Source organism: Aedes albopictus, chromosome 2, assembly GCF_035046485.1.
Source record: "Aedes albopictus strain Foshan chromosome 2, AalbF5, whole genome shotgun sequence".
Classification (NCBI taxonomy): Eukaryota; Metazoa; Arthropoda; class Insecta; order Diptera; family Culicidae; genus Aedes; species Aedes albopictus.
Window position 1 is genome coordinate 504,209,346 of NC_085137.1, and position 23,553 is coordinate 504,232,898.

At 37.6% G+C, this 23,553-nt stretch overlaps 2 protein-coding genes across 4 annotated transcripts in view; one reads left to right on the plus strand and one right to left on the minus strand.

The window, feature by feature from the left end:
- LOC109407819 (ribonuclease P protein subunit p25-like protein) overlaps positions 1-23,553 on the minus strand; it is a 606,744-nt gene that overhangs the window by 540,538 nt on the left and 42,653 nt on the right. The window lies entirely within an intron of this gene.
- On the plus strand, positions 5,103-6,996 carry LOC134288727 (27 kDa glycoprotein-like). Its single transcript, XM_062854479.1, has 5 exons — positions 5,103-5,873; positions 5,934-6,198; positions 6,251-6,414; positions 6,481-6,725; positions 6,789-6,996. Exons 1-5 carry the CDS (start codon positions 5,825-5,827, stop codon positions 6,822-6,824), a joined length of 759 nt encoding a protein of 252 aa, XP_062710463.1. The 5' UTR covers positions 5,103-5,824; the 3' UTR covers positions 6,825-6,996.

Below are 23,553 nucleotides of genomic sequence, written 5' to 3' on the forward strand. Positions count from 1 at the left end.
GGAGTTCCTCCAGGGATTGCTATACGGATTCCGCCAGGAAATCCAACAGGGATTGCACCTGGAATTCCTCCTAGTATGCCTCCATCAAATCATCAGGGGATTCCTCCGGAAATTTCTGCAAAGGTTCCTCCCCGAATTCCTTCAAAGTTTCCTCCAGGAATTCCTCCAAGAATTCCTCCAGTGATTCCCCTAGGAATTCCTCCAGGGATTGCTATAGGGATTCCTACAGAAACTCCGCTACGGATATAACCAGAAATTCCTCTGGGAATTCCATCACATATTCATTCAAGAATTACTTCAGGGACTTCTCAAGAAATCCATCAAGGAATTCTTCCAAGGCTGCCGCTTGGAATTCTTCATGGAAGTCCTTCAGAAATTCTTCAACTAATTCCTCCATAAATTCTTCTCATAAAAGCTTCAAGAAATTCTCTAGAGATTCCACCATCATGAATTTCCCTACAAAATCCTACAGAGATTCTTCCAGGAATTCCAAACAGAATTCCTCCAAGAAATCCTGCTGGAATTCCTTCAGGAATTCCTAGAGGAATTCCTCCAGGATATACTCCACGATACATTCCAGAAATTCCGTCAGCAAATATTCCAGGAATCCCATCAGGAATTACTCTAAGAACTCCGCCAGTGATTACTCTATGAATTCCTCTACTAAATCTTACAGAAATTCTTCTAGGAATTGTTCCGGGAAACACTCCCGGAATTCCTACAAGAAATATTTCAGCTATTTTTCCTGGAATTATTCCAGGAATTCCTCCGGAAACAACTGCAGCAATTCCTCCAAAAAATCCTCCAGGAATTACTCTAGGAAATACTATGGAAATTCCTAGAGGAATAACTCCAAGAATTGTTCCTGGAAATACTTTAAGAATTCCTCCCGCAAATATTTCAGGATTTATTCTGGGAATTCCTCCAGAAATAATTTCATGAATTCTTACAGAAAACACTTCAGGAATTCTTTCAGGAAATACCCAAGGAAATTCTTTAACAATTAGTTCACAAGTTATTACATGAATTCTTCCAGAAAGTACTCCAGGAATTCCTCCTCGATTTCCTCCAGAAATTTCCTCAAGAAACTCTTAAAGAAATCGTTGACGAAATTCCTGGATGTATTGTTTTAGGATTTCTTGGAGAAATTTGTGAAAGAGTTAGTCAAGGAATTCCTGGAGAAACTTCTGGAGTGATTCTTGGTGGAATTCTTGAAAGAAGTTCTGGAGGTATTCGTGGAGAAATTCTTGGAAGGTCTGTAAGGAATTCTTGGAGAAATTCATGGGGGGATTCCTGTAGTTATTTCTGGAGCAATTACTGAAGGATTTTCTAGAAGAATTACTAAAAGAAATTTTTTGAAAAATCCCTGGAGGTATTCCTAGAGGAGTTTATAGAGAAATCCCTGACCAAATTTCTTCAGGGATTCTTGGAGAAATTTTTGACAGAAGTATGGGAGCAGATCTTGGAGAAATTTTCATTAGTTCTTGTAGGAATACTTGAAACAATTTCTGAAGAAATTCCTCGACGGATTCTTCGAGAAATTCTTAGCAGAAGTCTTGGAGAAATATCTGGGGAAATTCTCGGAAAAAATACCGGAGGAATTTTTGGATGAATTCTTGGAGGAATTCTTTAATTCTAGAAGGAATTCTTGGAAAAAGTCACAGAGATGCAGAGATGCAGAAATCCCTAAAGGAACTTTCGGAGGAATCTCTAAAGTTGTCCCAGGAGTATTTTCTTGAGAAATTTCTGGAGATTTCCTGAAGAATCTTGGAGGGATTTTTGGAGGATTTTTTGGACGAATTTTTGAAGGAATTTCTTAAAAAATCCCTGAAAGTTTTTTTTTTGGTGAAATTCCTGAAGGGATTCTTGGATTAATGTTTGACAGAAGTCTTAGAGGGAACCTTGGTGAAATTCGTGGGGAATTTTTTGTAGGAGTTTTGGAAGGACTTCCTGGAGGGATTCTTGGAGGATTTCTAGGTAGATGTCTTGAAGGAATTCCTGGGTGAATTCTGAGAGAAATTATTTGAGAAATTATTGGTGGAATCCATCATCGAAGCCAACTTTTCCGCTACTCACCGCATCAAAACAAAAGAGCCACCGTAAATGTACTGTAACACAGAGACAGCAGTCGAGTTACGTTAAACACACAGTGCAACGGTGGTGCTATCTGTTCTTTGCATAGCGACCGTATTCGTTATTTTAGTGATCCATTCCTGGATAAATTCTTGGAGAAATTCCTGAAAGAATTCTTGGTGGAATTCCTGAAGATATTGTAAGAGAAATTTCTGGAGGAATTCTTGGAAGATTTCCTGAAGGAATTACCGGAGTAATTACTGAGGCAATTACTGAAGGATTTCATGGTACAATTCCAAAAATAATTTATTAAAGAATATTTGAAGGAATTTCTGAAGGAATTCCTGCAGGAGTTCTAGGAGGAATTCCTGTAGTAATTCCTGAATGAGTTTCTGGAGTAATTTCGTGAGGAAGTTTTTGGAAGTTTTTCCAAGGAAACCCCTGAAGGAATTCTCGGACAATTTCTTAGAATAACACCAGGAGTATTTTTTAAAGGTTTCCTGAAGGAATCTGGAGGTATTCATGAAGAAATTTCTGGAGGTATTCTTGAAAAAAAAAATCTTTGAAAATCCCTTGGGAAACTCCCGGAAGAATTCTTCGAAGAATTTCGAAGGTTCCTGGAGGAATTCCTGAAGTAATTTCTGTAGACTTCCTTGAAATATTTCTTGACGAATTTCTGGATATATTTCTGGAGAAATGCCTGAAAGAAATCTCGGAGGAATCCCTGGAGTAATTTTTGGAGGATTTCCCGCAGGTTTCTGGAAGAATCCTTCGAGGAATTTCTGGAGAACATCCTAGAGGGATTCTTGGAGGCATTCCTTGAGGAATGCTTGGAGGATTTCTTGGCAGAAGTCTTGGAGGACTTCCTGTTGAAATTCTTGGAGGATTTCCTGGAGGAATTCTTGGAAGAATTTCTGAAGGCATGCTTTGAGGAATTCTTGGAGGAATTCCAGGAGGGACTCCTGTAGGCATTTCTGGAGGATTTCCTGAAGGATTTTCTTGAAAAATATCCGAAAAAATCCCTGAAGAAATTGTCGGAGCAATATCGAGATAAATTCATGAAGTAATTATTGGAGTTATCCCTGGTAAATTCCTGAAGTAATTTTCGAGGATTTCCTAGATAAATTTTTAAAGGCATTCCTGGAGGAACTTTTAAAGAATTCCGGATGATTTTTTGGAGTAATGCCAGGAATAATTTCTGAGGGAATTTCTGAAGGATTTCACGGTGGATCCTGAAGGAATTCATGGAGGAATTTTTGGAGGTTTTCCTGAAGGAATTTGTGGAGACGATCTTGGAAAAAATTCTTGGCAGAAGTCTTGGAGTACAACAGAATCGTGGAAGAATTTTACTGATAGAGTAAAGAGAAACAAGAGTAGAGCAAGTGGACTTTGGACGTCTCAATTCCAGAATAGTTTGGATCACCTAGATCACCAAGTGAATGTTGCTAAGTTATCAGAATTGCACTCTGAGGCTCTAAGAGTATTCGCTACAATAAAAATATTAAAAGATTTACAGATATTGCGACTCATACCTTAAAATATATTGGGGTCCATTTATATGCCAGTATAGACACCCAACTAGCAACAGACACAATCGTGAAAGAATTATGCCGATAGAGTGAAGAGAAACAAGAGTAGAGTCTGTAGGTCTTGAAGGTCGTAATTCCAGAATAGTTTGGAAAGCCTGGTATAACTCATGAATGTACCAAAAGCATTATAGTTGTGCACTGAGGCTCCATCAGTAGTATAGACTACATTCCACGAACATTTTTTGCAATTGAAGCATGATACAGTATGTAGATATCGTAGCCCAAACTTCAAAGTGTATTGAAGGCCATTTGTGTTTCACGGAATGACCATCTACCACAATATCAAGTTGCTCCTAGCATTGCGAGATCTAATGGACATCAACGTGACTAAATTTCTTGAACAGAGTGAACACGAATGATGGTAGATATTAGGAAAATGAATTCCAGAGTAGCTTGAATGACCTAGATCACCCAATTCAAGGACTTTGAATTTGCTAGGGGTGCTTTGATGCTAAAATTTCATGTATAAAATTTGGTTTAGAATGTTGAATTTGTGACACAAACTTCGGAGTACTTTGGAGGTCATAGAATAGCTCTGGGATGAAAACTTCAACATACTATGATGGGTAGTGATACATCCCAAGTAACATTGTATAGCCATATAGACTAGAAATGCTTCTTGAAATCATCATAAAACCAGAATGAAAGGTGTTTTGTTTTATGATGGTTCTAAAAATTTCTACAAGACTAATTGCTCATCAAAATGTTACTTAGGATTGCATGTCAAGGATCAGTCAAAACACTCAAAACTATTGATGATCAGCAAAACTACGAAATTTGAGCAAAGACATGTAGAATTTACAACAAATGCAAAAAAGCCGCGTATTTTCGGCAACCAGCAAAAGGGGGAGGGTGCAAAGGGGGGAGGTACCATGCATTTCTCAGCACAACTAATCCCCTTGATTATAAAAAAAATACTCCAGGGTAAAATGTTTAAAAACAAAGAAGATATTGCATTTCTACCAAAAAAGATCGTCCCGGATGTTTACGGGTTAAACAGCCGGCATCTTGAATTTTTAGCCGACATCGCGAAATTTCTGGTCTCCAGTGTTGATTTTCGGACAAAATTTGTCAACCAAGCTAAAGGTTACAAAAATCAGCGCAGTTTGATGTGTCGCATGATACGGCTAGTTCTATCGGTGCTGGTCTGGATCACTAAAATGGCCATAACTCCGGTACGCCTTGACCGACCCGGAACATTTTTAGTAGCAAACAATGCGGTAAAATTCCGGTTCGATTCAGGGTAAAATCCGAAAAATCGGTCAATGGGAAGAGCCTAATAAGTGAGTGAACTCCTTTTGCGCACAGACATACATTCATGCACACATACATACACAGACATCGTCTCAATTCGTCAAACTGAGTTGATTGGTATATGTGGCTTGATTCTCCGAGCCTTCTATCGTAAATTCGTTTCTTGAATGACCATATAGCTTTTCAGTACAGTTTGGTGTACGAGAAAGGCAAAAAGAACATGAACTCAAAGCTTCACAGCAGGATCACAAAAACTGTATGTAAAACTATTCGTTATTAAAGTCCCTGAGAAAGATGGAAAGATCTTTCTAATGACGGACGGATGTATTGACAGCTTGTGACTTTCGAGACTTAGCAATTCCAATAGAAGTATAGATTTGTCACAGTTTCCAAAAGATCGGATGTTGTTCGCGAGGCAAACGAATTGACTGGTTCTCGTGGAAATGGCTATCCCACTATCCAAAGAAAATTTTCATAACGGAAACTTCCTGGACTGACCGGGAATCAAAATCGGCACCCTCAGTATTGCGTTTACCGTTTCAGCTCTAAGGACCCTAAAAAATGCCAATGCTATTTGTTGTTCAAATTGATACCTTTTCCACCTTTCAATAAACTTGTGTTCAATAAACATTACCGTGTTAATTGTCATAACATTGGCTGCTTCATCCTACTAATGTAGTTATATTGTTTTGTAGTTTTGATAGTTGATGCTCTTACGAGAACTTCCTATTCAAAGGATGTGAGCCCATATGAAAATAAAAGTTCCAACTACAAGCACATAGTTTGTATTCGAATCATACTACCTCATCGCTTGGAAATGGGAATAAATTTGAATTGCATATTTAATCTGTAACATTGATACCGAGCGAGCCAGTACATTGTAGATTTCCACAGCGTCAACATCCAATATGAAAACATCAGCAACGGTGATTTGCTTTGTGGTCGGCATTATGGCTGGTAAGTTATGAGAATACAACGGAATACATCGCTCAGTTACAAAGCACCTTCATTCCGCAGCAACCATAGCAAAGAATCTACCCGGTGACAATAACCAGATCGATAGATCGACATCCTCTTCTGAAGAGCTCTCGGATTTCAAGGAATACATCACACAGATTCAAACCATGTGCTACGAGAAGACCAACTCCACCGAAACCTTCCAAAATCTGCTTGTTTCCATGTACGGAGTTCCACTGTGTATTCAAGCAACGGTAGATTTGCCAACCTTGATGAATGATGTTAGCGATTTGGATGCTTCCACGCGACATGAACTGTTTCCAAAGTAAACCTACTGTTCCAGTCCAGAATGAACATAATCCAAAAAATCTCTGCAGATATTGTTCGCAGATTCGCAGTGCACTGGTGTGCCTCGATCCACCGAAGGAGGAATTTCGCAAATGTTTGGACCCAAATGATGCTGTGATATTGGACAGCGTGGTCAACGCAATGCCCGAGGCCATCGATTTGCTCTGCAAAAATGACGGGGAGATTCTGTTTAGTGAGTTACCGAACACCTTTTTCATTATGTCTAAGGCTCGATTCATTTCTAACAACGAACTTCCAGAGGACGACGCCAATTACAACGTTTGCATGGATAAGTATTCCAACTACGCGACGGAATGTGCCGCCTTGGTTTCCAACGAAACGGACCTGATGGAGGTGTCCAAATTTGGGCGACCCCAATGTGACGAGCTGGTCAACGTGCGGAACTGCATGGAGGGTAAATTCAACGAATGCAACGGACCCCAAGTGATGGAAGTGTTCGACGTTTTCTGGCGAGCGTTCATTCGGAACACTCCTTGCAAGAATGTGAGTATAATGGTGGTAATAAGCGTACAAAATTTAACAATTTTAAACCGCTTTATTTTCTAGTTTGTTACGTCAACCAAAAGTGAGATTGAGGTATAAACAAATCAACAAGTGTATTAGTCTGTCAACATTGTATTCCTTTGTGTTGATAACTTCAATCTCTGAAATCAACAGGTACAAACGTACTACAAATGTAAACACTGAATGTTGATTATTTGTAGCTTTTAGTGTAGTAAAACGGAAAAATGAATTCTGATTGTTTACAAATAGACCTATCACTATCTGATTATTACTTCGACTCGGAATTGGAGAAAAATCGGGGCAACATCGTTACACTAAGCATTCGCTTTTCTATCTGTAGTTATTTATACACTGTTTGAGTAATTGATTTGCCCTTGTGTTATGTGGCAAGTTTATTCCTTTTTTGTATTAGTTATTTTCTTTATTTTGTATTCTGTGAAACGTTTCATTTATTTCTATTTTAAAAATGCTAAGACGGATCAGAAGTTTCATATTGTTGTCAATAATATGTGAGTAAAATTTGGTTCTCATTTTGAGTTTGAGTATGTACAGATATATGTTTCAATCAAACATCAACTGTATTCGAATCCGAAGTGATTTGTCACCATTAACTGCGCTAAATTGACATGTTACAAGTTCATTACTGTATATTTACCGAATTCTACAACCGGCTGAAATGCATTCACTTCGCTGAACAAACTTAACGCGCGTCACTATCCCGTTATCGCGGAAACCTCCCCGACGACGACGTCAGCGTCACCGACGGCGCTGAGGATTTCAAAAATCACCGTTTACTTTTCCTCAGATCCGATATCACATGTCACCACAAACTACATAATATACAAGCCACGAGCTTGTTCTCACGTGTTGATCATATCGATTGATAAACATTACTGTGGCATGTTGATCACAAACGAACGTCACATTCGCATTACATTTTTTTATGATACCCTACCTAATAATCATCGTTCAAACAGAAAAAAGATGATTAGTGAAACGAGACGATTATGTGCCGGGAACATATCGGAACATGAGAATTAGTAGTTGTCGATGTCGAACAAAGATACCCGAGCAGAGGAGAATATCAAATTAATAACTACGAAATCACATAACCTGTTTTAATAGGGGGATTCACTTAACAGCGTAAACTGATTAAACTGATTAAACGTCGCGATCACCAAGGCAATCTTTGATTATTTCATTCGCAAAATCATGAAACATTTCAAATAAGCAGAAAATCATGGCTTACGCAGCAATTTAATCTGTTTAGTGAGTACCCCTAATATCTTGTTTTGTTATTATTGAATTATTAAGGCATAGCTTTTCCATAACAAATTCGGTTGGCCAATCTCATGTTGTTATAATCAAGCTATTGATATACATTCATTAAATTACATTTCAATAACATGTTTTGTTGAAGTACAAGCTTTGTTATTGTTGTACTATTGAACAACTTAACAACAATAGCACAACAGTACCAAGCTCAAATCAAAGCTAAAATTCGACAATTTTGACCTGTCCCAACGTTTTGTTCCATTTTTGTATTCAGCTAAGAAGGGAAATTCCGAACGATTACTCTGAAGAATTCCTTAAATAATGTTCGGAAAAATACTTGGAAGTTCTGGGGAAATCTTTTGATAAATCCCTAGATAAGTCTTCAAAGGAACTGCTGGTGCAATCATCTCAGAAAGTATTGCTTCTGAGCAATTATTAGAATTCTTGGCAGAATCTTTTGAAAAACTCCTGGAGAATTCTTCGGAAAAACTCCTGGTGAAATTATCGAAGAAATTTTCAGAGAAATCCAATATCTCAAAAACTGTTGCACATTCTAAAAAACTTCTGAAACTGATAAAAGAAACAAAACGAAAGTCACAAATTGCTATCGACGACCAAACTTTTCCAAGCATAATTACAGTGCTCAGAAAACAATTAAAATAGAACAGTTTATAAATAACAGCTGGAAGTCAAAGCTTGAATTATTTAAAAATAAAGAAATCACTAAAGTTCAATTATCTTGCGTTGTAGTGAACCAACTTCAAATCTCTTGGAATGCATCAAAAATTGAATATAATTTTTTGCCATCATTTGAAAATATTTCTACGTGAGAGTGATGAAACTTATGTTGTTGGCGGGCTTGTAAGACTAAGTGAATAATTTTATATAGGGTATTGGTTCCCTTATTAAGCATGTGGTTCCCATTTTCATCTTACGAAAAACAAAGGATTGAAGCGCTGTTTGTTATGTTTCTTATTTTTGTATTTTTTGTTAGAAGTGAGCACCCATGAAAACAAAAAGCACGGAATCAATCGGTGCCGTAATCGCTTGTTTTTGAACAGGATGAATATGGGAGCGTGAGATGACTGATGGCACACATACCCTAATAAGAATTATTACTTACTTAGTTACGAGTTTGATATCATAACAAATTTTGCTTTCCGATTATTATCAAAAACATATTGATATCAAAATTTGTTATTGAAATTATTTTTGAATTCACTGTTATTAAGTTGTTATTGCAACTGACAAAACAAGTTATTCGAATGGTTTTCCAGGAACATTTTTTTGTTATGATTTTTGTTATTTTGCCGCTTATGACAGACAAGTTTATTACATATTATGTTATGTTAATAACTTAAAAATAATTGATTCTATTAGTCAGTTATTTCGCTCAAATAACATAGCTCCTTATGCTGTTGTTATTTCCTTCTGCTCGGGTAAACTACTATTTCGGATGTAGAGGAAATGGAAGTGAGGTGGACACTGTGCTCAAACAAAAATAAAATGCCAATTGCTGATGAGTGATGGACGAAATGAATACCGTTAGATGTCGATATTTGAACAAAAGAACAGGCAACACGGAGAGTCAGAGAGAGAATGCTGAAACGTCGAAAGGCATGGATCGATACGATATGCGAAGGTTTTATCGAAATGGTAATGATACGTGGTATGGCACTGCGCGAGTGTAACTATTAAGGAGGAGTTGGCTAATAACGGAACTATGATGGTAACCAGATGGTAGCAAACATTTGTGGATTTATGTCACCTATAACAAGGTAACATAAGATTTCTACTCAGAGAAATATAGGTGGAAATTTATCATCACGAAAAAGTCTGAGCGGGAAATTTGAAATCAGCTCGTGCACTTACATAAGCATGAACTTAGCAGTTAGCAATAACTTCGGTATGGAAGCCTCCCTGGGTTCATAATAAGTATAACCAAAAAATATTGAAATTTCGCAAGAAGGTTACGTACGACGAGCGACGTAAGGTTTGGTGGAAAATTAGTTCTGTAGTTCTCAGTACGTGCTTCACATCAATTTTAAATGCTTGTTTCCCGTTTTTGACGAATGACGAATGAGTGAGATCTTTCGTAGCAGTGCGAAAGACAAATCGCAGTACTAGCTCTACTCTTCATGACGTAGAGAGTAATGCACAGTGCAAGGATCCATGAGAATTTCAGTATATTTCAGAGGCTTCACAGCAAAATTCACAGCACGAAGATGGATAGCTGTAAAGTATTCATGTAGTAGCTATATATCCCGCTTGAAGTTTATTTTGACAATTCTGTTTACATCCGACAAGCCGTGTTGGTTTACCAACAGTTTCTTTATTACAGCTTCTAGCTGTACTGATATCGCATAACGGCCTTCGAAGCGCTACTGGTTTGTGGATTTGTCAGTATTACGAACTATACTGTATAGTAGCAGCTGTTGTGTTAGTGGGGGCTCCTATTCGATTTGTTCAAGTTTTCACATCTTCCGGGAAATCTCCCGGAGTTGGAATAGGGTAAGTGTGCCCATCGTTGTGGTATTAAGGTAAATTCATTTTAAAAACAATGATCGTACCATCTAATGAAGGGTTGCAAAACGTTAGTTGGTAGTTTTCTATCGAAATTTGCTTGGAAAAATATAAAAACTATCGTTTCTCTCTGTTTTCGATCATAAATCGCTTACCACAACATTAGGCACACTGTTCCTATTATGGAGGTAAAATTTAATTCTGGTTCCTATTGTTGCGGTATCCCATTGAAATCATATGGGATACCGCAACATTAGGAACACTACCGCAAAAATAGGAACACAGCAGAAAAAAAAATTAAGGAAAATATTTTTTTAAAATAGGTTTTTGAGCAAATCTTAAGCACACAAATGGTGCAATCTCATAATTTAAGCATAATACATCTATTAAAAAGGCCTTTTGGTAACATTTCAGTCGAAAAAGTGCTCAATTGCCACTACCGCAACATTAGGTACTACCACAACGAAGGGAACAATTACCCTAGAGTGCAGTAAAGGCAGTGACAACCCAAGTAACCAGTAAGCATTAAAAATAGCATTCCTTCAGCATTATAGTAGCCTTTACGACAAGGCGTTTAATGCTGATTAGCCGTATATGCACCTATAGTGCTACCTCACAGTAGGTTTTGGCAAAATAACGGGCTGTCTTAGTGCTTCGGAAACGTCGTGACGAAATGTCAAAGAAGTGTAACGCCTCGTCGAGCAAAAAAAAAAACAAAAATAGATTGACGTCTGCTTCTCGTTCTCTCAGCCTGCTTCCTCGCTTCATCGTCCTTCCATATTATTACAGCTGGTGCTAGGTGGTACTTTTTTGTTCATTTTTGTTATGATGTGGTTTTGAACTTATAATCCGGAGATTGATCAATCATATCCTTTTCTGATTCTGTTGCTCCTGATCCACGATGCTACAGCTGTTCCGCTGGCGTGCGTTGATTTTTATACCAATATAAAGAATGATTGAATAACAGCTTCAGTTTCAACATCCAAAACTTTTTTTTCCAAGAGAAATTTCATTGTGGTAGAGCATTACCATCCCTTCTTTTATCTGTGGAATATGATTCTCTCTTCCCGGCACATATTTTCCGACGAAATGATAATTGGTGATTTTTTGATAGACATGTTCCCAATCCAATGCAGCAACAGTAATGTTTTCTGTGGGACTTTAGGATGAGTAGGGGAAAATGAAGAAACAAATCAGATGCACAAATTTGTCAACAGAAACATAGGCTCTGTAAGAGAGAGACAATATGTGTTGCCAATTGCATAACATATATCCCAACCTCTTTGCTCTTAGCATTTAAAAAGCAGTTGAAAAGCATTCTGATTGCTCCCAAGTGAAAACACCTCAAGCAGTTGAAATGCTAATTAATAGCCAAAAGTTTTTGAGTAGCACAGCTTATGTCAATTCAAGGCCGTTATGCATTCGAACTGCTTCCGTAGGGCAGCAAGCAGTTCAAATGCATAATACGGGCTCATGTACGGCTTATTCAAATGCTTAGTGGTTACCTGGGAAGTGATTGATTTCTGAAAGCCGAGTTTGGTATCTGTATGGAGCTTGTTTTACAGCCGTGTATTAGCTTATGGTTTATATTTGACTGGCTTCCCTTTTATTCAGCGTTGACTGCTTCAATTCGATGGTTACACAACATAAAGCAAATGACTGAAGCTTATAGCGCTGAAAATGTAAGTTGGGTAGAGCACATGCCTATCACGTCAAGGACCTGGGAATCAATCCCACTCCTGACAAAATAACCAAATGTGAGTTCTTCCTTCGGAAGAGAAGTAAAGCGTGGGTCCCAAGATGAATTAGCCAAGGGTTCCATATTTCGTTACTAAAGAAAAATAATCCTGAAACGCTCACAACGCCCCTAGAATGGCCCGTAAAAAGGCCCTAAAACGCTCCTTGAAACGCTGTTGGAACCATTTGAAAGGCGCCTGAATCACATCGGAATCAGCACTGAAACGCATCTGAAATCCCTTTTTAACCTGCTGGTATTTTTCTTGATGTCCTTTGAAACGCTCTTAAACAAACTTGCGTAGTGTCTCAAGTGACCATAAATCTCAAACCATAATGAACCCAAAATAAAGGTTTTATGACGGTTGTAAAAACCTCTACAAGACAATTTTGTCATCCAAAATGTTACTTGGGGTCAAGCATAGAGAGTGCATACGGAAGAGCTTGGGAGAAAAGATGAAGGTCATTTGTCGTCAAAACATATGTGAAACACACAATCGATTGCACCTACTCTTCTTTTTCATGGCGTAACGACCCTACTGAGCTTGCTTAATATTCAGTTTCACAGTCATTAAATGAGGGCTTCCTCTGCCATTGACCGTTTTGCATGTGTATATCGTGTGACAGGCACGAATATACTATATGGTCTCAAAGTCAAGGAAAATGTCCTAGACCAACCGGGAATCGAACCCGTCACCCTCATCATGGTCACACTCAATACCCACGCCTTAACAATAGGGTGGGTTCAAATTTGAAAAATCTCTCAGGGATATGAGTAGGTAAGTTGTGCAAAAATGAGCGATTCAAGTTGATATTTAGGGGTTTTGCAATGGTTTAAGTGGAATTTATGCTCGATGAAACATTGAAAAAGCATTTCAGATTAAATTTTCAAATTTAACTTTTCTAGACTAAATCGGTGAATGTAGAACCCAATTGGGCCAAATTTGACCTTGAAATTGCGATATATCTACTATTTGAAAAATATATCATATTTAAGTATCCTACCCAGAAGTACTAAAATATTACATTTCTTTCAATATCTCGAAAATTATTAAAAGAGATATCGCAATTTCGAGGTCAAATTTGGCCCAATTGGGTTCTAGAATCATCGATTTCTGTCTATCTAGTGGAGACGTCGCGTTAGCTTCATATACTTGATATACTTCCATCTAACATGTCAATCGCTTATTCATCGCATAGAAAAAATCCATCTTAATTGTGATGATAGGATATGTATTTCATTAGCACCAAACCATAGAATAATTCGATGTATTAGAAGTTGTGGCTTGTTAACCATCTTTTTTTTTCGTTTCGTCATCATTTATTGATGACGTACTGTGCTACTAACATTTGAAAAATAATCCACGGAATACTAGATGATAATCTTCCACCGGTATTTACCGAGAGTAAGCACCAGTAGGCGTAGCGTTTATCCACGTGCAGATAGCGCGTCTACTAGCCCCATTCTGGCTTGCTATAGGTATATATCTTACCTAGAGTTGAGTAAATATTTCGTTGATGTGAAGTGTGCCTGCTGGTGGGGCTTTGTTTATTTGAGATAAACAAGGATAAGTGCTAGCTAAGCTAGTGATGCAATCGATTAAATGATCAGATTCACACTTCCGTGAAATTGTGATCCGATGCATCAGGTTCTTAATTAGCGATGACGTATCTGGCGTGTAAGATTGCTAGGCCTTATATGGATTCACTGATTGAATAGTTCTAAATAGTATTTATGTGGGTCTCCAGATAGCCTAGTGGTTAAGGCTATGGATCGCCAATCCGGAGACGGCGGGTTCGATTCCCGTTCCGGTCGAGAAAATTTTCTCGACTCCCTGGGCATAGAGTATCATTGTACTTGACAAACAATGTACACATTCATGCAATGGCAGGCAAAGAAAGTCCTTCAATTAATAACTGCACAGAAAAAAATAATTATGTAAAATTCAGCGAAAAATCATGCACATAAAGGGAATGCTAGAGTTAGTGCATATTTACATGAGATATCATGTAAAATTACGTTACGATCGTGTAAATTTCCGCTAATAGTCACGTAACCGGTTGGTGTCCATGATGATTTACGCGATGGTTGACAGAAATTTACACGATGGTAATGTAATTTTACATTATATCTCATGTAAAAGTGCACTAACTCTAGCATTCCCTATATGTGCATGATTTCTCGCTGAATTTTAATTACATATTTTTTCTGTGTGTGGAAGTGCTCTAAGAACACTAATTGAAGAGAGGCAGGCCAAGTTCCAATGCGAACGTTGAGCCATAAAGAAGAAGAAGTATTCATGTAGAATAACATTTGAGATCTAAGCTTGAGCCTTTCGCCGCCGAAAGTTCTGTAAAATAACTCAAAACTTCGGAACGATATTTAGCTATAGTTTTACCAATACCGTACAAAAACCTTGGCGACTCATGACGGTTGCCTCCTATGACGAAACTACCAAATATTCAACATCCTCTTGACAACTCCAGCGACCATAAAAAAGCAAAACGCTAATTCCACGAAAGCCTTAAAACAAGATTGCACATGCTGGAGCGCTGGTAGTCCGGAAAGTCCGTGCATTTCATTTATGGACTCTCTCGAGCAAAGGCGTTGAATAAATTAGCCATTGTTCGCAGCCTGTCAATCCACTACAGTACCACCACCAAAGCATATAAAAGGGACTACCGGCAATCAAAAGCAGCTCGAATCTGTCGACTTTTTTTTTTGCTCCTCACATCGAAGACCAAAGAGGATTTACTATCGAACGCTGTCAATAGTGAATGCTGCCAAGGAATGGCAAACGTGACGTCAGTTGACCGAAATCAAAAGTGAACTTTGGTCCATCCGGGCAATGAGTCCACGAGCAAGTCGCGTGTGCCCACTCGCCATCACATCCATCGGCATCATCAGTATGTATCTTCAATTCCATATACAATCGTATAATGAAAGCAAATCAAACATCGAATGTTGTACATACCTACTAGGGTAATTCAAAAATATTTTTTTAGTTTCAGTTTTTTGCTGGAAGTTTATAATTACTGAATAGATAAGATTATGCAGAAAAGATATGTTTCAACAAATGTGCTGAACTGGAAATTTGTGTCGATTTTTCCCAGATCACAAACAATTGAGTAGGGTCTGGGACCATTTGGGCAGGAGCACCTATTTAGGGCACTTGCTTCTATAACTCAGTCAACTTTGAATCGACTGGCTTGATTTTTGAGACACGATCGATCAAATAGGCACATGTGCTTAGAGTAGAGCTTAATGGCAAAAGAATGGCAAATTTTACCATTAAAACAGAATGTTTGAATGGCAAAATGTGTTATTTGTTTGTTTGAAATAAGAGTTAAAATAACAAAAATAATAACAAAATTTTGGTAGCAGAAAAACTTAAAAATAACTTATTTTGCCATTGTAATAACAAAGTAATGGTAAAGCATGCGGATTAAATTGAAGAACAAAATAAGTTATTTTTGAGATATTGATAACAAAATAAGACCCAAATTAACTGTTATCGGTGAATAACAAAATATGACATTCTTGAGTTATTGATAACAGAATAAGAACAAATTTAGCTGTTTATGTGGCGATCAAAATAATGGTAGGTTTAGTTGTTCAAATTCAATTTAAAAAAAATGGTAGATTCAGTTATTATTTCAAAGTAGTAGAAGAAAGGTAAAATGAGCTATTTCTTTTTTTTTTCTTCAATAAAATTTAAGTTCATCAATCAATGTAAAAACAGTTTTATTTTGTGGAAATTAAAAACTCAAACTTACTTTTGCGAGATACGTCGAATTGAAAAGTTATGCTTGAAATTTACAATATAATAGTTAATGGTATATTATGAGTAAAATATGTTATGGTGCCTAATGTTTATAAATAATTTCTCACAATATCAAAATAATGGCAAATTTAGCTAGGAATGTAAATTCTGTTATTGTTTTGATATTTTATACAATTGATTATAAAAGGTGCTAAATTGCAAGTTTTACCATGATAGTATTTTTTGTTATTGATGTGTTATTTAGCATTATTCATGAATAACATATCAATGACAAGATTTGCTATGATTGTATATTTTGCTATTGATTTGCCATTTTAAGTTTATCATAATAACAGAAGAATGGCAAAACGAGATATGATGGCAAAACCAGTTATTATTTTGTCCTTTGTTTGCCATTAGCCTCTACCCGGGCAGTACCCGAGCAGAGTCTAATAACAAAATGATAGCAAATCAAAAACACGATTTGTATTCAGCAGCAAATAGATATCACATTTTGATATCAGTTTGTCTTGACTAAATTTGATTGCAAATTTAGATTTCGTTTTGCTGTGCCTTCAAACTATCATAAAAAAAAAGTTTTTAAGTTATTTAAAAACTACTGGGCAACCTTATATAATAGCTCTAAGAGTATACACTTAGTTATTATTATTATTATTTATTAGTGACACTTTACCTTTAGGAGGCATTCGTGTCATATACACTTAGTGTACTTATGTTATGGCATTTAGAATTTCATATCAGTCGAAAAACCCCTATATTTAACATTTTTTTCCATTTTTTCGCACTGATAGCAAAAACAGGTATCAATTTGCTATCACTGATGGCAGGAATTGTTTTCAATTTGCTGTTACGGGAACATTTTTCTGTTCTCATTTTTGATGTTTTAATCGTTAAAACGACCACCATCAAAATTTGTTTTCAATTTGCTGTCAGACTTCGTTCGGGTATCTAGCCATGTTCAAAAAATCAAGTTAATCGGTTTGAAATTGACTGAGTTATAGCAGCATTTGCACAAAAAAGGTGCTCATGCCCATATGGTCCCAGACCTTACTATCACAGGTTTTAAGTAGGTTTTCGTAACTTTTTCTACGTATAAACACAGCCGCCCTCAAGACGAATGGATCCGTGGAAAAATCATGGATGGAATGGAATGGAAGAATGGAAAAATCCGCCGTTCTTGGGTATTTTCAGCCCAAGGCAAATCTACATTTTATATAAGATGGTTTTTCGAAAAGATTAGACCACCCTAATAGGGGTACTGCATTCGATTTTGCTGACATTTTTTGCTATGTTGCCTGTACAATGTTGTCCCAACGATTCGCACCTTTTTATCTTGTCAAATACCTGTGGGACATTATTATTGTACGAGTCACGCTGATGATACATACGTATCATGAAAGATGCGGCACAGCACAGCCGCGAGTTTCATGGGGAAGCCCCGAACATCAAACCTACCCCCTTGTACCGTCTTTTTGAAGGTGGCAGGTCTCGACGCGACGCGTGGTACCGCGGTAACCGTATTTAACTTGAACGCGGTAGAAAATAGTTGCCAACTCATGCTCCAAATTCGCACGGCTGTTTACCTTCAAGAATACCGGACGCCGGCGTCATCTCTTCAGCGCCACATTACCCGATATCGGTGACGTCAGGGCAGTCAGTGGAGTACTATCTAGTTCTCGTCGACATCACCGTAGGCAGGCCATGGATGACTCGGTTGTCGGTAGCGCTCTGCGCCGCGATCGAAGACGTGCCGCCAGCAATGGATGCGGTCTAAAGTCCTCCTCTGGGTCAATATTTACATCACTAAATCACCGCAGCGCATGGTTCGTGTTGCTGCGGCGCTGCGTCGCCGCCATCGCATCGCTTTGCAAGCCCCTCGCGCTCGTGGGTGGTGAAATCATAGCAAGCCGTTGGAAGAGGGAGGTGCGTCCTAGCTATAGCTGCCAACGCCTGCTGCCTCGTCATGAGAATCGCACAGACGTCATGGATAGATGCGTACCTCTCTACCTACTGAGAGACGACAGCGTGCGCATGGTGTTTCATTAGCGGTTTCGTTTCGGAACATGCATGAACAAATGGTCAATTAGCTGTTTATGGATCCGTTTGGAAGTGGATGCTGAAAAATTATCTTCAGCTTCGTTTACTTTCCAAAATGTGCGAAAAATGCTTTGTTTTTTTTTTTGTGTGATGACGCGATTTAAAGTCGTATCTGTTGCAGCTCAGAAGGTTTCATTCACGATTAGAAATAGATACAATAAAAAATCACTATGTTGGTAAGTAATTTTGACTTGAAGAATTGGGGTATACTGGAACATGATCAACTTTTATGTCTACAAGAGCTTACAAATCCACTGTATCAGTTCCAATTTATATCTACAGTATGAACTACAGTAGAAAATGTTCAAGGCTTCCAATATCTTGGTATCCTAATGGCGGCCGATGCGATGGTGGCACCAAGAGCGACATAGGTAGGTGCACAGATCAAGAAGGCGAGGGCTGCTTTCGCAAGCCTCGAGTGATCGCGCTGTTGTATTTTGTATAACACGTTTAAAAAATCTCAATTTTGTATTCAGCACTAGGGGTTGTTTGCAGTTCAGAAGGAATTTCTCAGCCTATCTTGATGCATGGAAAATTCCTTGCCTGAATCGCTCAAGAAACCGGGTTTTCTTCGATCGCAGTACGCAAATGGCAGTCTCCAAGAAAATTTTTGCCAGGAATCACTCAAGGAGTTTCTTGAACGATTCCTTTCGAACTCGAAACTGCGCTTTAGCGTGGTGCTGGCGGGGGTTGCGAACCACGCGAGTTACGGAAAGTGAAAAAATGTATGGAAAAACAGTCAGATTGGTCAACGCAACAAAATCTGAATTTTCATTCAAGGTGAAACATCAAAAAATCCGATTGCAATATTTCATACAAACTTTAGAGGCACAAATCTGATGAACGATGGCTCGATTCAAGTCGCACTTGTTTATCCTGGCAAAGATAAAAAGACAGCTTTTCCAAATCGAGCGCATTTGTTTACGAAATTTCAAGATTGGTGCTCTTTAAAACGTTAGTAGGGGTCCAAGTCGGCCATTGTGGCAGCCATATTTTTATTCTCTTATGTTTTTCTTTAAATCTTGAAATCTGTGCTGATACACGCCAGTGAAACCTGGTGTGTATCAGTGGTGAACAGCCAACGACTGCAGATCTTCATCAATTGGATTTCCAACGTGGAGCTTCATCGACGATGTCATCAAAAGCCGATAGCAACAAATCTGCAAATAAGCATTAGATTGCAACCCAGCAAAACATCGCGGCAGAAGCAAGCCCAGAGGCTCATGGCGGCGCAGTCTCAACAAGAAAGTAAAGGAAGTCGACAGATCTTTCGACCTGGCTATACGTCAAGACGATGGCGGGCAATCGCCCAGGATGGAGATCGTTTAATTCAACCCTCTGCACCACCACGGGTACTCAAGACTGAAACTCAAAGCTCTTTTTTATATTGTAAAGTACTGCAAAGTTTGTATCACGAACCAGTATATTAAAACGAAATTAATACACGCGGAGCATAATATCCGGTACTCAAGAAGCCCCAAAGCTCCACTACAAGCTTCTTAGTACATGAATTGGGTGGTCTAGGTCATCCAAACTACTCTGGAATTGATTGCTTTAAGATCTATAGGATCTGCCATCATTCCTGTTCACTCTTTCTAAGAAATTCATTCATGTTGATGACCGTTGGACTACGATATATTACGAGCAACTCGATACTGTGCCTGTTGGTCATTTCATGAAATATAAATAGCTTCCGATACACTTTGAAGTTTGGGTTACAATATCTACATACTGTATCATGCTTTGTAATGATTGTAGCAGGTAATCTATGCTACTGATGGAGCCTCAGTGCACAACTGTACTGCTTTTAGTACCCTATTCGGGTAGTCTTCCCAAATGCAGAGGCTAAGGAGGCAGTTTTCTCAAAAAAGAAGGAACTGGGGAAGTTGCTCTCTTCTTCAGTTAATGCAAATTACGTTATTAATGGAAAACCCACGTATATTACAATGCGGGATGAACTAACTCCGTTGTCCTTGCAGTTATTGGCTGAAATGCGGATTCACCAAGAAAAATTAAACATTAAATACGTTTGGTCAAGCAGAGGTGGAAATGTGTTAGTTAAAAAGAACGAACAGTCTAAGCCGGAAATTATTAAAACTCGAGACGATCTCTATGAACTCGTAAACCGATATACCAAAAACTCGCCTGTCAAAGAAACTCCATCACCCAAAAGAAAGTGCGGCAACCACAGTAAAAATTTGTAACCTATGAATAAGTTTTTGTTTTTAATGTATAAATTTGTTTCTTTTTGTTAATTTTATAATATTATTATTAAAAATGGATTGTTTAATAAATGTTTTTCATGATTGTATTAATGACTTCAACTCAAAATATTCGCAAAGTAATAATAATTGCTTCCGAATCACTCAATGGAACACCAGGGGAATGAACGACTTGAATAAGTTCGATAATATTTCCCTATTTTTAGATAGTGTTAAAGTCCCGATTGATATCTTTGTTGTTGGTGAAACGTGGTTAAAATCGAATAATTGTGGTTTGTATAATATACCTGGCTATAGTTCTGTTTTTTCTTGTCGCAATTCGTCCTCTGGTGGCCTGGCTGTGTATGTGAAAATTGGATTAAGTTTTAAAGTGTTAAAAAACATTGAAACAGATGGTTTTCATCTTATACATGTTGAAATTGAACGAAATGGATTTCATTGTGAAGTGGTGGGTGTATATAGACCGCCATCCTTTGACTTCAATCAGTTTCATGATGAAATTGAAAATATATTATCAGCTCAAACTTCTTATCCTCGATTCTTCGTTGGTGACATGAATATTCCCATTAATTTGTCCAGTAATAACATTGTTGTCCGTTACAAAAGTCTGTTAGAATCCTATAACTATGCTTGCTCAAATACGTTTGTCACTCGTCCAATTAGTAGTAACATCTTGGATCACTTTGTGTGTAGGAATGATGATTTGCATAGCATCCGAAATGATACTATTTATACGGATGTTAGTGATCATATAATAATTGTTTCTTCGTTGAAAATCAAAGGTCCTAAAGAAAATGCTGTGTTGGCAAGAAAAGTGGTGGATAAATCAAAACTTCAAGATTTGTTTACTGTTTTTCTGCACGGCTTTGACTATGATGGTAATGTGAATAACTCCCTTACAGCCATCACAAATATGTACAATACTTTACTAGCTCAATGTACGACAACTAAAAGTGTAAACGTAAAGGTCAAATCTAAACATTGTCCCTGGCTTAACTATCATGCATGGCACTGGATGAAACTCAAGCATAAATATCTTAAAAAAGTAAAGAATGATCCTAATAATGCATACTTGAAAGATTTACTTAAACATGTGTCCAAAAGAGCCGATGATGTCAAAAGGGGATGTAAACGTGAGTATTACAGAAATTTGTTAGAAAACACTTGCCATGCGAAACTATGGAAAAACTTGAACGAGATCATGGGGCGGTCCAAAACTAAGACAAGTTTTAGGCTTAAAGTTAATGGCGTTCTGACTTCCAATAATTTAGAAGTTTGTGAAACTTTCAATAACTTTTTTTCACAAATTGGATCAAATCTTGCAAATAAAATACCCAAAAATAATTCAAATCCTCTAAGCAATTCTACACGACTGGGACAATCGGTATTTTTAGGTCCTGCAAATGAAAATGAAGTGATTGAAATGATTAAAGAACTTAATGTGAAAAAAAGTAACGGGTCCGACAACTTTCCAACTAGCGTCGTAAAAAACAATGCAGTAAAATTCTCTAATATTCTCGCTCACCTTTTTAATCAAATGCTAGAGGAAGGTACGTATCCTGAATGCCTGAAAATAGCGAAAGTAACTCCAATTTTTAAATGTGGCGAAACAACAGATCCTTGCAATTACAGACCCATTTCCACACTTTCTGTATTTAGTAAAATTCTCGAAAAACTGTTGGTTAAAAGAATAGTTAAGTTTTTGAATAAGCACAATATTTTATACAAATTTCAATATGGGTTTAGAAAAGGATGTAGTACTTCTACAGCAATGGTAGAGCTAGTTGATTATTTAATTGGCAAGATTGATAATAAATGTGTTATTGGTGGTCTTTTCATAGATCTAAAAAAAGCGTTCGATACCCTGAACCACAACATTTTGTTGCAGAAATTAGAATATTGTGGAATACGTGGTACTGCAAATAACATAATACGTAGCTACTTGAAAGATAGGCAACAATATGTAGCTATCGAGGATTCCCGGAGCTCATTACAAACGTGCAATATTGGAGTACCTCAAGGCAGCAATATTGGCCCTTTATTGTTCCTTATATACATCAACGATCTTGGGAATTTACCTTTGATAGGAACACCTAGACTTTTCGCTGATGACACAGCTATTTTCTACCCAAGTCATGATCCTTCCTCCATAATTTCTAGCATGAAAAACGACTTACGGATCCTGATTAGATACTTTGATTCGAATTTACTATCTTTAAACCTGTCGAAAACCAAATATATGTTGTTTCACTCCCCACGGAAGAAAGTTGATCTCAACTTAAAGCTTTGTATTTCACAGGTAGAAATCGAAAGAGTGTACAACTTCAAGTATCTAGGCCTAGTGTTGGACCCTGTTCTTTCTTGGGGTTGTCATATTGATCAAGTGTTAGGGAAAGTTTCGACTCTGTGTGGATTAATGTTTCGCGTAAGATCATTTGTTCCTCGTAATGCACTTCTGAAATTTTATTTTGGATGCATACATTCTCACCTCCAATACCTTATCATTGTTTGGGGTCATGCCTGCAAATCGAAACTCAAAAAATTACAAGTCCTGCAAAACAGGTGTTTAAAAATTATCTACCTTTTGCCACGATTATATCCTACGCAACAACTTTACACAAGCTTTAAGCATAACGCGTTACCAATACGGGGGCTATGCGATTTACAATCATGTTTATTTATATATGATACTATCAAGAACCCTGATATGCATCACAATTTAACACTGCCATCAAGAACACATAATCATAATACAAGGCATGCAAACAATTTGGCGCGATCTAGAGCTATGAGTAACCTTGGTCAGACGAGGATAACTTTCTACGGACCTTCTGCATATAACAATATACCTGAGCGACTTAAAACGATGAATAATAGGTTATTATTCAAAACAAACTTGAAACTGTATTATAGATCCAAAATCAACACCCTACTAATTTGAAAATGAAAATCCATATCAACTGCCAGTTTTCCCTTGTAATGTCTACACTCTGTTTAGTTTCACATTTTTAGGTTTATTATTTAGTCTATGCGTTTATTAGTATATTATTAAACTCTTTAAATTTAGCTATTTAGTCAATTTTCGGGATCCCTTCAAAGGAACAAAGTTCCACTGGGATCCCCTTTTTGTAGCTTGTTAATTGTCATCACTTCCGTTCACACACCAATAAT

What these genes read in the sequence shown, in the direction of transcription:
- LOC134288727 (XM_062854479.1), top strand. Translation starts at nt 5,825, where the DNA reads ATGAAAACATCAGCAACGGTGATTTGCTTTGTGGTCGGCATTATGGCT. An exon ending in TGACGGGGAGATTCTGTTTA is followed by an intron (nt 6,415 to 6,480) that starts GTGAGTTACCGA and finishes ACGAACTTCCAG; the next exon opens with AGGACGACGCCAATTACAAC. An exon ending in GGAACACTCCTTGCAAGAAT is followed by an intron (nt 6,726 to 6,788) that starts GTGAGTATAATG and finishes TTTATTTTCTAG; the next exon opens with TTTGTTACGTCAACCAAAAG.